General features: G+C 46.6%; 1 protein-coding gene across 2 annotated transcripts in view; it reads left to right on the top strand.

Moving 5' to 3' along the window:
- Positions 1-13,960, top strand: part of NTRK3 (neurotrophic receptor tyrosine kinase 3) — a 218,672-nt gene that overhangs the window by 160,187 nt on the left and 44,525 nt on the right. For both annotated transcript variants that reach the window (XM_077185417.1, XM_054642288.2), the window contains exons 13-15: positions 4,728-4,858; positions 9,528-9,700; positions 12,978-13,221. In XM_077185417.1, the coding sequence (XP_077041532.1) occupies positions 4,728-4,858; positions 9,528-9,700; positions 12,978-13,221 (548 nt within the window). The remainder of the gene's footprint in view (positions 1-4,727; positions 4,859-9,527; positions 9,701-12,977; positions 13,222-13,960) is intronic.

Raw genomic sequence — 13,960 nt, 5'->3', positions numbered from 1 at the left:
AGTTTTGCAGTTTGCTCTAACTTAACTACTGGCACTGCTCAGGTACTGCTCATGGTTTACTCTGGAGATTGATTTGTCCATTTTCCTCCCACTGTAGTCATCTGTGACCAAACACAATCATGTGCATTCAAGATTATTAGTAAACCATGGTTTCAAAGATGCTGGTTGTGATGGGAATTTGAAATGCAGAATTTGCAGTGTCACTGAACCCATCTCTTCTTCATCTGATGCCCAGGACTGATTTGGAAATGAGACAGTAATTGGAAAATTAGATTCATGAAATGTACTCATACAGCTTCCCAATATCTGCTCATGTGATTGAAAAGTGGTGGTTATTCTAAACAAGGTGTTTCCATTGCACACAGTCTATTGCCAGCTCAATATGCTCTACCTGGAATTTGGAGGTTGAGTCAGGGTCAACCTGACTCAACCTGACTTTTTGTCTTGACCTTGCCATAAGATAGAGAGACTCTGCAATATGAGAGTAAAAGATGGGAGAAGAATCATTGAATCAGTGATGGAAGTAGAAAAGTTCTGATTTTTCCAGGCTCTGTCGCAAGGACCAGTGCAGAAGTGAGCCACTGGGACATGGCAGACTGATGTTTGAGGAAAGCAAAATTAATCTTGTTCCCTCTTCTTCTTCCCCAGTATCCCATGGCTGTGTTGGGTTCACAAGTTTAGCAAACCAGAAGGTGTTTGTCTCGAGGAGAGGAACAGACATGACTAAGGACACGTGGGAGCAAGTGATGGGGAGGAAGAAGTTTCTGGTTTCAGACAGTCACTTTTCTAACTAAATTCACTTTAAGCACAGATAAAATCATCTGTCCTGCAAAAAGTTCAGAGGTGGTTAGGTAAAGATCCCTTTGCAGATCCAAAGCTGCCATCCTTCTGCCTTGGCTTTTCCAGAGAAAGGAAAGCTTTCTGCACGTGTAAAAGTGGGTCCCAGACTTACATTTGTTAATGCTCTAACTTACCCCCATGCTGCCATCATTGAGCTAAAGCCATGGGCCATTTCCAACCAGCTGCAGGTCAGGTGCTTTCTGATGTGGTTAATGGGCCACTCAGAACAAAAGTGAAGGCAAAAGTTTGAAACACCTTCTCGGTGTGTTAAATCTTGATGGACAAGAAGGAAGGTGGGGAATCTGCCCAAATTTTCTTCTGTGTCATGAAAAAATGTACTGGACTATAAAAGGACTGGAAGGTGTTTCATTGTAAAGTGGAACTACTTCAGTGTCAGGCACTTGCATCCTTCCTGTAGGTACAGCATGGCTTTGAATGAGTTCACATCATGCTGTCAATTCTGCTTATTTTCCTGTCAGGTCTTGCTTTGGCTTCTGCATAGGATCTTCTTATGAATTGTCTTGTTGTCTTGTTTTTATAAGTAAATGGTACACGGGGAGGAAAAAAATAAAAAGAGTGGTTCTTCGGGAGAGGCAGTTTGCATACACCTTGTCTACAGGGCTGACTGCAACGCAGCCGAGACAGATTAGCACAGCACTGCCTGCCTAAAACAAATAAACACCAGCTGTTTATCAGACAGGGCCTGGCTTCCTCCAGGAGCAGGTAAACAGATTTATGCAGATGAACCTCTGAGGTGCCCTTGCAGCACAGCATCTTTCATGGCCATTTGGCCTTCCTCGTGAGTTACAGCCAGGATGGGTGAGCACGGTGGTGCAAGGTGAGCACAATAACGCTGCTGGCCACACTGTGGCACGGGGGTTTGTCACTGCCTTGTGGTTAAACCTGTCTTTTGTAGTGGGTTAGAATTAATCATAGTGCTGATCTCGCTGTGAAGGGAAGAATTTGATCTAAACTTCACTACTTTAGGCCTCTAGCATGTGGAAAAGCAATTTATTATAACTCACTTATTATTCCATTTGTGCCTAAAATACCATGAAGCAAAATTTATGTCTATTTGAGGTTGAGAGAAATTGCCATCAGGAAATGTACTTTTCTGATTCTACATTAAGATTGTCCAGTTGCTGTCAAACTACTTAACTTCATGACGCTTTTATTTTTATTGCCACCCAAGTTAACTTTCAATCCAACAGTGCAACACAAGTCCACCACTGCAAAAGGATTGCTTCTCCTTCAATTTAACTCTGTCTGCCATAATACCACATTTAATTCTTCATATGAATTTTCCCTGAAACTTCTCAGGTGACTCTAAACAACTAGCTGTAAAATCTGGTCTCAGAGACAGATGGGACATTATTTTAATAATATAGATGTAATTACACAGTTTGGATGCCAGCTCTCAGAAATGTCTGATAATTTATTAAGATGTTATTGGGAGGAAACATTGGGAGCTGAAAGTTTTGGACAATACCCTGGAGAGTTTAGAAAGAGAGGTTTGCCTCAGTTCTCATGGTGTTTCTCATCAGAAGTATAAAAATTTTAAATAGTATTGCTGTTTTTTCTGAGACTGTTTCCTATTTAACTTCATCTCACAACAAATGGGACAATCCTATTGTAATTGCTACATTTCTGAGTTTTTCAAAGTATCCTTGAGCTCCTCTTAGTACAAGATCATTCCTCACAGCTTTCTTGATTGCTGCTATTTGGGAGACCAAGAATGCAAATATGTGGTTTGACAACACAGTAAGACCAAGGTAATGTAGTGGTGAGTGCTATAAAAATGCTTGCCAAACCAAAGAGGATAAACCCCTTTTCCTCTACTCTATTAAGTAAATTGATGCCATTTGAGCTCTTCTTATATTAGGAATTTCTTCACCCAAGTTCATTGCTTTACATTTCAACACATTATATCTCAGATTTCTCCAGGTAATCCTTAAACACTCAGCTAAACCAGGTGGAGAAGGCAAAGTCCACGTGTGATTTGTTCTCCCTGGCTGCCACTGCAGGTTTAAAACCAAAGTCATTTTGGATGTGCCTACCAACATGGGCCTTAATGTTACTAATATTATTAATATCGGTAAGAAACAGTTTTCAGCCTATTGAACAATTAAGAAAGGTCAATGGGAATTCCCAGAGAGGTGTCTTTCATTACAAGGCCCATTGCTTGTGCAATCTTGTAGCATCCATCTTCCCAAGCAAGCCAAGGGCCCAGGGATGGCAGCTCCATAAACCTGCCTCTGAGCTCCTAATTAAAAAGCTTAATTGCATGAAAGCCATTAGGATCCTTGTGTTCCATTAGCTTTTTGATGCATTAAGTGGTACCTCTGTGATCCCTCAGGTTGATACAGGTGCTTGCTCAGGTGCTGGGTGGCAGGAGCTGGTGGCAGATTGTGATGTGTCCCTGCAGCCAGTCTGAAACCCAGAGTTAGTCACTTCCACCTCCTTCATCTGCAGAGAAACCTACCTAATCTAAGGGACACATACCTTTACAGCTCCTGTGGCATAAGGAAGAGATGGAAAAGGATCAAAAGTGGTCAGGTTTGTGAGCAAATAGATTCAGGGTTATGAACAACCCACAGGAGTGGAAAGAGGGCACTGTCCCATGTAATGAGGAGACCTCTCATACATCAGCTTTTGCTAACTGGGCACTGGAGAGGAGTGCACAGCTCTCCACCGGCCTTCAAAGCCATCAGGCTGAGGCTGTGAGTGGTCTGTGCTGCCACAATTCTCATGGTGATGGAAAGCTCCACTGAAGGACAGTTCATAGAGATGAAGTTTTGGCTGCTGTCCCTTCAGAAAATGCTGTAGTGGCTGTGTATCTCTAACTTCTTCTACAGTTCATTCCAAGCATTAAAAAAACCTCTTTTTTTTATTGCTGAGGAATTCTAGGGGTGCTGTGATGCCACAAAGGTGCTTAGAGGTTTGCTGTGCCTCAGTGCTGTCCTCAGAAGAGAGCAAGTTCTCCCAGCAACCCGTGGCATTTGATGATGGCACAGAGTCAGTGGATATCCCACAGTCACTAACCTGCCCCTGTATCTGGGCAGATTTAATCCTCAGGAATCACCTGTTAGCTGAGCAAACCACTTTTCATTGGCCTCTGTACCTCTGGTAAATTAAAGCTACTGCTCTTGTGATTCTTCCTGAATCCTTGGTTGCTATTCTCTGTCAGTCCTCGCTGTCCTAAATGTCAGTGGAAAGGATCATTGAAACAAATGAGTTCAGCTCATCTGTTGTGCCAGTGATGGTATCCTGGGATGACCTTCTTTCTGAGGGAGCAGTCATGTAGGGGAAGGCTGCAGGGTCAGGGTCCTGCCATGGGGCAGTTCCAGCACTTCCAGCCAGCTCCTGCTAATGCCCTAAGGAATGTTGGGGTCACTGCTCCTCCTCCACCCAGGAATGCTTTGATTTATCAAGCTTCAGCCTCAAAAATCTGTCGTGTTTGAGTTTAAACTAATCCCAGTTGAAATGCAAAACGCAACAGGGCCTTCTAATCTCACCTGGCCTTTCATTGGAAGGATGTGACCTTTGCTACACCTCACAGGAGATAGATTATTTCCAGGATCATTCAAAGAGATTCAAGTCTTTGTAGCAGAATTTGCCCCTGAGTACAAGCTTGCCACGAGCTTGTCATGAGAACTGATAAACCTCAAGTACTTTCCTCACAGATGTTTTGCATGAGACTAACTCCATCACAGAGATGGCTGCCTTTTGTGGGTGGGTAAAAAGATCCCCGTGGATATTTTGGCGAAACAATTTCAGTTCCCTTGCAGCTTGCAAGAAAATTGAATTAGTTGTTTTCCATTCGCTGAATTAACCCTGATTCATTCTTCCCCTCAACCCTCTCCCTCTTCCTCCCCTCCCTCCAACAGATGTCCAGCATATTAAGAGGAGAGACATCGTTTTGAAGAGGGAGCTGGGAGAAGGAGCCTTTGGGAAGGTGTTCTTGGCCGAGTGTTACAACCTCAGCCCCACCAACGACAAAATGCTGGTGGCAGTGAAGGTAAATGCTAAGGGCAAGAGAGAAGGGCAGGGGCTGGCCAGTGAAGGGAGCCTGGATGAGCCTGTGTGGGAAAGGGAAGCAGGGGAGGGCTGGGGGCCAGGGGTGGAGATTTATCTGATGCCGGAGATTGTGGTAAATCCAATTAGTCACACAAAGTTTCAGTGTTTCACTTCAAGGTTGTCTGTTCTCAGCAGTGCCAAAGCCTCCCTTCCTGCTGACACGGCCAGGAGACAGACAGGGAGGAGAGGCTGGGCTGGGAGCTGGGAGCTCCTGTGCAGCTGCAGCAGAGCACTGTGGATCCAACTCCCTCCAGCAGGCACTGTGGCCCTGCTCCTTCTGGATTTTATCTTTTTGTGAAACATGCAGAAGCTGAAACATAAAAAGGCCTCAGCAGAAATGAGCAATGAAAGCTAAGCGTGATGAGCCAATTTTCTGGGATCAATTTGCTGCAAGATGGGCAAAGCAACTCGGCTTGGCTCCACTCTGCTCCACTCTGCTTAGCCACAGGTTGCTCCTGTTTTGAGTACTTTGAGCCAACACAAGTTCAGCTTGGCTTGTGCTGTGCTGCTTGCATCCTTGTGATATTCCTGGTGGGAGCTGTGCCCCATCAGTGTGGCTCAGGGCAGAGGAGAACACTCAGTGCAGAACTGTGCTCTCCTCTCAAGTGGCACCAGTTGGCAGAGCCACACTTTAATCCCTTGGATTTAACCAGTGCTTCCTAACTCTTGGAACAGGGTCTGCATTTGAACCGATGCTCTGCAGGGAGCAAGGTTCCAGCACTCTCTCCAAAGTGCTGGAGGCATCCAGTTACTTGTGACTAGTTCTAATCATCGGCAGCTCAAGCCTTTATTTTTTAGCTCAGATGTCCCCTTTTGCTCCAGCAGTGAAGTGCAAGATTGCACCTTTCACCTCTGAGAGTGGTTAAAGCCGAGGACATGCAGACACCCACGTGATTAATTGTTTGATTACAGGGTTGGTACCTGCCTGTCAGTGCCAGCCATCCCCCAGCAAGCCTGGCTCCCGAGTCTCTTCAGAGTTTCATTTGCATGTAGGCAGGAACAGCATCCGAACTTGTTTCTGTTAATTGCTACTATGAGCTTACATCTCCAGAGTGCCTTTCATCCTGCAGGATCATACAGCTCCAGCTCTGGAGCAGGGCCCTGCAATCTGGCTTCTTGCCAGCTCTGGGAGTGGCAGGGAAAAAAATCCCTCTAATTTGGGCCACATTAGAAGTCTGAAGGGAAGAAAAGGAAAAAAAAAAAAAAGAAAAAAGGCAGGAATAAAGGCTTTACATATTAAGTTGAGATTTGGCTGCAATTCCTGAAGATCTCATGCCCCCAGCTGAGGCTGAGAGCTACCTCCCCAGTCACTGCAGCTCAGGGCAGCAGCAGGACTCTCTGGTTAGGGGCAGCTGAGTCCACAGCCCAGAGCCTGCCTCTGCCCTGCTCCCAGGGACTCTCTCCCAGGGCCAAAGGAAGGAGCTGTGTTACTCTCTCGCTTAAATGGACTCAATTTTTTAGCAGATCTAAAGGTTGCAGCCCTGCAGATAAACTGAGTTTTGATGTGAAGGCATGGACAAGCTTCCTGTTTTATTCAGCTTGCTTCTAAAAGCATCCTAAGAAATGCACAAACACTATATCCAGCAGAGTGTTAAGGTGACAAAGTCAAGTACTAGAAATGATGGAGGGGCTGTGTTCAGGGCTTGTCCTCTGAACACCTTATTTTTCATTTTTCTGTGGCTGCTCCATTGTGGGGATCACTCCTGTGCTGGAACTCCCCTAGATGTGAGTGTACCCATTTTCACAGCCTCCCAGCAGGTTACTGGGGTTGTATCATCCCCTTTTTCAGAGGGCAGAAGAATGAAAACTGAAGAGATCTGCTTTAGGTGAAGGATGGAGTTACCAAGCTCTCTCTCTCCAGCCCCATGGACAGCAGGTACCTGACTGAGAGTGAGCCCTGCTGCAGCAATAACCACATGGTGCTTGTGGAAGCCTGGCCCTGAGGCTGCATAAGAGGGGATTTTCCAAGTAATATTAGAACAACTGGCACTTCATGATGACAGCTGCAACCTGCAAATGCTCAGGGACCTGCCAGAATTTATGGAGGAATTGTGTGATGGAGACACACAAAAAAAAAAATAATCTACCCTGAACCTTCCTGAGAGAGGCATTCCACTGATTTTATTGAGACATCCCTTCTCTTTCTTTGGTTCTGGTCTTCTTTCCCTGTTCTATCCCTTCCAGCTCCCTCCTTTCTAAATGCTTGGCTTTGCAACCTTAGCAATGAGGAGGGGGTTAATCATTTTTTTTTGGTGTGTGAGATCAACAAACTTACTTACAATCTTAACACCTTATAAAAATGATTATGTGTGAAGGAGATGAAACCTATACTCACTGCAGCTTGAAATATTATGTGCAACCACAGGAAAAAGGGGGGAAAAAGAGTCATGGTGGAAGGGACTATTTTCCTGCAGAAAAATAGGGTGGCATCAACATTATAAAGATATTAAATGACTAAAAGTAATTGGGTGCCTGAGATAAGGATGGATGCTTTGCCATCTGCACCATGTAACTAACATTCATCTAAATATCTCTAGTCAAGATATCCCAAGGGGAAAAGAATTAAAATAGATTTATGCCATGTGAATAGCACTTTGGGGGCAGAATCAGAGGAGGCAGTGTCCTAAGGCTTGGGGAAAAGCCTCACAGCAGGTGTGCTCCAAGGGGAAAAGCACCTTCTCTGCAGGAATCTCTAGAGGCAGCAGCACCATGGGCCAGCCCAGGTGCATGAACAGAGTGCTGGGCTCCTCTCTCCATGCACAGCTTTCTGATATTTAGCACCCCTTTCTGCACATGAATTGCAGCCTGCAGCTGCTCAGGCCGCCTCTGCTGTCTGTATGGGGAGATTCAAGGCATGGGGAAAGGGGGAAGCTCTATTTCTGTGTAGGTAAAGGGAGAGCTGCCCAGTGCCCCCACCACTGAAGGGCAACTGGTGCACATCAGACTAACACAGGGTAAGTGGAACAAGTTTCTTTGAGTCCTTTTCAGGATTCAAGTCCTTTTCAGCTCCTGTGAGGTTGCACAGTTAAAGCCAGAATTGGTCCTAAACAGTCCTGGCGTGTGGAGGATGCAGAGAATAAGAGGCACAACCAGCAACTCAAAACCAGGCTCTTCATTTGCTTAAATTTTTGCAAAGATTGTGCTGATTCTTGTGGCCATTTCGTCTTGTCAAATGGTCTGGACTTAAACTTTTTTATCAAGTCCCCTCCCTTGATACCCTGAGATGACAACAAGCTGCTTTCAGACTAACTCTCCAATGCAGCTGCACAAAAATGCACAGACAAGCCAGAACCCAGCCCTGGAGAATCCTCCCTTGTCATCATCTACAGCCACAGCAGCATCTTCATGACAACTCTGCAATGTAGGGCTGGCCCACACCACCTAAAACCTCAAGCTGCCTTGCAATGGTAAAATGGCATTCTCAAATTGAGGGAGATGAGATATTCTCAATAAGGGTACTGATTTCAGCATCAGTCTGCCAGGGGAGTTGTTATAAACAGCAGGGAATAAAAACATGATTTTAAAAATTATGAGAAAAGACTTGACAGTGTCCTTCTTCAGAGGCAGTTTGAAAAATCCACACAATAACTGCACAGCCAGGCAAATCCATCTTCTGAATAAAGGCAGTGTAGTCAGCTATTTCAAAATAAAAGACAGATAGCAAGGACTGGCTGGCTCAGGAATTTAATAATAATGAGATATGAAGCCATTCACCCCTAGGTCACCAGTATAAATTCTGCCCAAGCTGGGAATAATTGGAAACTATTACCCTCTGAGGTATGTTTGCTGCTGCCTAGGAAATGAGTTGGGGAGCCCAGTGGGACAGTAACTACAGGAATGCCACACAAACATGGTGCCACCAGCACAACTGGGTGGTTCCTCTCCCCTCCTTTCCTCATCAGCTCCTGGCAGATGCTGTGGTCCCGTTGTTTTGGGTTTTCCCCCACCTGAGCCCACTGTGTGTGCATCTCTCAGGAGTTTAGTTGTTAATTGCAGTCTCAAGATATGTGAAAAGTCTCTGTTTCGGCCCGCACGTCCGAAGAATGAGTCAGAGCTCTTCTGTTTTTGGTCTTGAAGTTGTTTATTAAATTTTATCTTTAAAATTTTCCTCCTGCCCAGCCAAGGTCTGCTCTGCAGGGCAGCCAGAGGCACTCTGACCGTCCTCGGGACAGTGTTGTCTTTTTATACTACAAACTACGTATAACATATTTACAATTACTTTCCAATACCTATCACCTATGTTAGACAGTGAACTTCTATTCTAAACCAAACCCAAAGTGCCAGCATCACAGCAGAAGATGGAGGTAGAGAAGAAGAAGAAGAAGAAGGACTGGACGTGCCCAAGTCCCTCCATCTTGTCCCCAAAACCCCCATACTAAAAATCCCAAAATCTACCTTTTCACCCAGTGATAATTTTACTATTACATTATTTAAACTTCTGTGACTTTCATGTCCTCATACAAAGCTGGAAATTTGCTCCAGGGGTCATAATCAAATCCCCAGGTGTTCTGGGCTGCGCGCCAGGGTCTCCGAGCCCCCCGGCAGGGTCCCTGGCAGCTCTGGACACCCAGAGGGATGTGCTGAGTTCCCACACGCATCCTTCATTGCAGGCTCTGAAGGACCCCACGCTGGCAGCCCGCAAGGATTTCCAGCGGGAGGCAGAGCTGCTCACCAACCTGCAGCACGAGCACATCGTCAAGTTCTACGGCGTCTGCGGCGACGGCGACCCGCTCATCATGGTCTTCGAGTACATGAAGCACGGGGACCTCAACAAATTCCTCAGGTCTGTGGCAATGAGGGCAGGGGAGATGCTGTGGGGACGCCCCACGGCCTCGGGGAAACCTGTTCTAGCTCAGTGGTGCACCAGTGGTGTCGTTATTCAGTGGGGGATGGTTGTTCCAAGCGCAGCTTGGAGGAGGTGATGGTTCTCACCAGATTTAGGACTTTGGTAGCCCTATCCCAACATTTTCTCTTAGGCAATCCCAGGAGATGTGGAAATCAGGGTTTTCTTCTCCCACCTCAGCAAGTTTGAAGCTGCAGGGAGCATGGCTGTGATCCTTCTCTGCCCTGTGGGGATGGAAGGACATGAAGCCAACAGCTCCAAAGCCATGTCCCACTGAAGCAGGAAAGCCACTTGCCATCACTCCCACTCAGCCACTGAGCTCCTGCTTCAACAGCACAAGAACCAAAATATTCAAAACATTCCTTTGAGAAATTTGTTGGTGTCCTTGATCTGATCTGCATCCCGAGCATTTACTGGTCACTGGTTCTCATTCCTGCATGTGCTGTAATTACCTTCTCTGTCTCTAGAGAGATGCAAATCACCAGAGCTGCCAGTGCCCCCCATCATCGTTCAACCATTCCACCAGCCTGAGGCAGATCACTTGTGTGCTCTGCATCCAGCAGCAGCAAGGGCCAGGGAGCAGCTGTGGGAGGATGCTTATGGTGCTCTTCTGCCACAAAACAGAAATTCCACTCTGAAACCTGCGTGCAAGTGGAGTGGTACTTACCTCTTGAAATAATTAGTAGCTTTATTTCCCAATATTTAGAAAATTGGACCCTTGATATTTTCCTGTTTTGACTGCTAAGTGTGGATATGATTGCAGGGGGAACAAGAATCTTGTGCATGGCAGGTCTAGCTCTGGGGTTGGGATACACTCACTGAGAAAAATATTTCTGCCAACACAGTTTCTGACCAGGAAGCACAAGCTTTTCCCTGAGGTTTTCACCTCTAAGCAATCACTCACACCAGAAGAATATAAGTTAGGATCCCAGAGATTTCTTCTTTCCTCTGCCAAGTAGTGCCAACCTGTCTCCAGCTTTGGGGCATTTGCAGGGCAGTGGGTGAGCTGGGAACCTCCCTGCATTGATTTTCATCCTCATTTTGGTATAGCTGTGGGTAGATTGAATAGGATTTTATAGCTCAGTCTCTGTCTCAAGCTCTGGATAGATCCAAGATGACTTTGTCAAGGTAGGATGAGTGAAGGCTGTTGGCTTTACAGAGCTCCTCAGACCCTCATTCAAGGGGGATCAGCCTTGCTTACCTGGGACCTTCTTTTGTCATACTTGGAGGCCTCAGCAACCTCCAGCAGCAGCAGCAGATTGAGCTCTGCCACCAGCATGAAACCAGGAGCTGGGCTGAAGGGGTGTTTTAGCCCAGATTGGTTATGCAGTGTTAAGGACAATGCCTCAGCCTTGTGACTGAAGGCAGGCAGTCTGAAAAGAGGCTGAGAGATGCTGCTCTTCAAGTGCTTCACAAAGGAAAACTCCAAATTGACCTATCCTTTTTCCTGGCAGAGCCACCAACCTTATTTTCTTAGAGGAGTCAGATATTACAGCTGAGGAACAACCTCTCTCACTGCTCTAGTTAACCTCCCAAAGAGTACAGAGCAAAACAGGCTCTCTCAGTGTCTCAGAAAGGTGTCATATGCCCACTGCCTGATGGAATTGCTTCACTCAGCAGTGTGTTCCTAAGGCTGAAATCATGCTGGAGCCATGGACCCCTCACTCCCATGTCCCAACTCTTTCTTGGGACATGTCTGAGAAACACTCATGCCTGATGAAATTCATCTCCAGTCTCATTGGAAAAGAAAGCTTGTTGTATTATCTTTGGCCTTTATGAAGGAAAAGAAACTTTTCAAGGTGTGTGGTCCCTGGGACTGCAGCTTCTCATCTTCCAGCTGTGTTTAGCTGCCAGCTTCTCCTTCCTGTGCAGCCTTGGAAAATGCAGCTCTGTGCTCCTTTGCCTGCATGCTGGAATGTGGTAGGCAGTGAAAAAGCCCTTTGTGTCCCAAAGGAAGATGGCTTTGGGGACAAGGGAGCTTAGACCCTGCAAAGAGACACTCAAAATGCCTAAGGAAATGTCATATGAAAAGAGATTTGGGCTTTGTCAGGTAAGGTGTCTGCTGGTGGGGAATGGGGGCTGCAAGGGGATCAGGAAGGGTTGGTGAGGCAGAGCTGCTTGGGATCCCTCAGCAAGCAGCAGTTTTTATTGTGGAATAATTCCCCCAGCCCACAGCAGGAGACAGTGACTCCCAGACACTGAAGGCCAGGGACACTGGGAGTCTGTAAGACGCTCAGATGGACTTTTCCTAGTTTAACTGCAGAAATTGGAAAAACAGTAAAATGGAAGAGACTCACTTTAGACCCAGTTTCCTAGAGAAAAGCACAATAAATAAATTCCCCTCAGTGTTGTTAGACCTTTGCGTGCTTCCCAGAGAACAGTGAGTTTCAGTGGCCTGAAACATTAACTGGTGTGGCAAGGGGAAGCACCAGGATCAGCAGGTACCTGCTGGGTTGGTGGTGGTGTGTGCTGGCATGGCTCCTCGTGCCTCCCAAAGCCACAGGGCTGGTGGTGCCACAACAAACCCTGATGTCTGCACCAGGACAGGCTGCAATGGGGCTGTCCTGCCTCAGAAAATACTGATAGAAAAGGTCTTGGCACGGGGAAATGCGGGCACGACCTTCCAGGGAGCATCCCTAGGAATGGTGAGCACGGGAGTCTGCCTGCAGGTTGGGTGGGGGGCAAGGCTGGGTGTTCCTGGCACAAGCCCCCACTGCCTTGGGGTCTGCAGTGACCACATCTGCCACTAAGGGTGTCCATCACTTCCCCCTTTTCCTCTGGTTACTGGTTTTCCAGCTTTTGTTTCCTGTCAGCAGCAGTTTTGAAATAGGGGTAACGGCACATTGCCATTGTGCAGCCTGCAAGAAGTTGTTGCCATTTGCTGTTAGCTCAAACAGACAACAGGGTTTGTTAGAAAACTTGCAGAGTCCTGGTGGTCCCCTTCCTGTGAAGCAGCACCACAGTCAGACTGTCACGGGACAGAAAAGGAATTTCAGAAGAGGAAGCCAGAATGGTGACTTTTATCCCCCCAAAGCCTCAACCTCCTGGTTTTTCTCAAGCCTTTCTCTGTTCCTTTCCACTGGAGCTGTGTGTCTGTCCTCACAGTGCAGAGCTGGGGGCTGTCCCCATCCAGCAAGAGCAGTGACTGTGTGGGATTCCTGTCTCCTGGTCACTCCTGAGACCCAACCCTGTGCTTTTTGCTTTTTCTTCCCTCTAGGGCGCATGGCCCAGATGCAATGATCCTGGTGGATGGGCAGCCTCGACAAGCCAAAGGGGAGCTAGGGCTATCCCAGATGCTCCACATTGCCAGCCAGATTGCCTCTGGAATGGTGTACCTTGCCTCCCAGCACTTTGTGCACAGAGACCTGGCCACCAGGAACTGCTTGGTTGGAGCCAACCTGCTGGTGAAGATTGGAGACTTTGGGATGTCAAGAGATGTCTACAGCACTGATTACTACAGGGTAAGGCAGCTGCAGTGGCACTCTGGTGCTCAGAGCAAAGGGAGATGGGAAATGTTGCAGTAAATCAGTTTTTGGAGCCCTTGGGCTCACTTGCTTGGTTATTACCTCATTGAAACACAGAAGTTGATCAGGCATTCCTAAACCACTGTCCTTACTCCTGCTCACTCATGGCCATGCTTGTAGTTCAGACACCCATGCAGATGCCTACACACAGACTCTGTGATACCCCAGCACACAGTCACATGCTTTTGGATGGCTCTGAAATCATTCCATCCTTACTGCCTATTTTTATTCCTTGTTTTTTGAAGACATTGACAAATTAAAGGTAATCCAGAGAGATGATAAATACTACAGGCTGTGACCTCTGGTGTTAGATTAAAGAAACTTAATACAGGGACCCAGAGGGAAGGCAACTGAAAGACTGACTGATAAGTGCATAAAATATGGAAGAGGAAATAATAGTCAATTTAGGTTTGACCTCAGAACATTTTTTTTTCCAGCAGGGTCATAATTTAAACAATGGAATAATTTGCCAGGGGTAGGTTGCTGAAAGCCTGTCATTAAAGAAGTTCAGGAAGCAAGTAGACAAAAATGCCTGGGTTTAGTGTAGAGGCTAATCCTGTACTCATCTCTGGGGAGAGACTCAATGAGCCAGGAATGCCTTTCCAGCCTTTTCTCCTGTGATTTGTGCTCACACTGTTCCCTTGTCTTGCACACTCCCTCTGTACCTGTCTGCACT

Source organism: Agelaius phoeniceus, chromosome 13 (assembly GCF_051311805.1).
Source record: "Agelaius phoeniceus isolate bAgePho1 chromosome 13, bAgePho1.hap1, whole genome shotgun sequence".
NCBI lineage: Eukaryota > Metazoa > Chordata > Aves > Passeriformes > Icteridae > Agelaius > Agelaius phoeniceus.
This window is presented reverse-complemented; position numbering and strand designations above follow the sequence as displayed.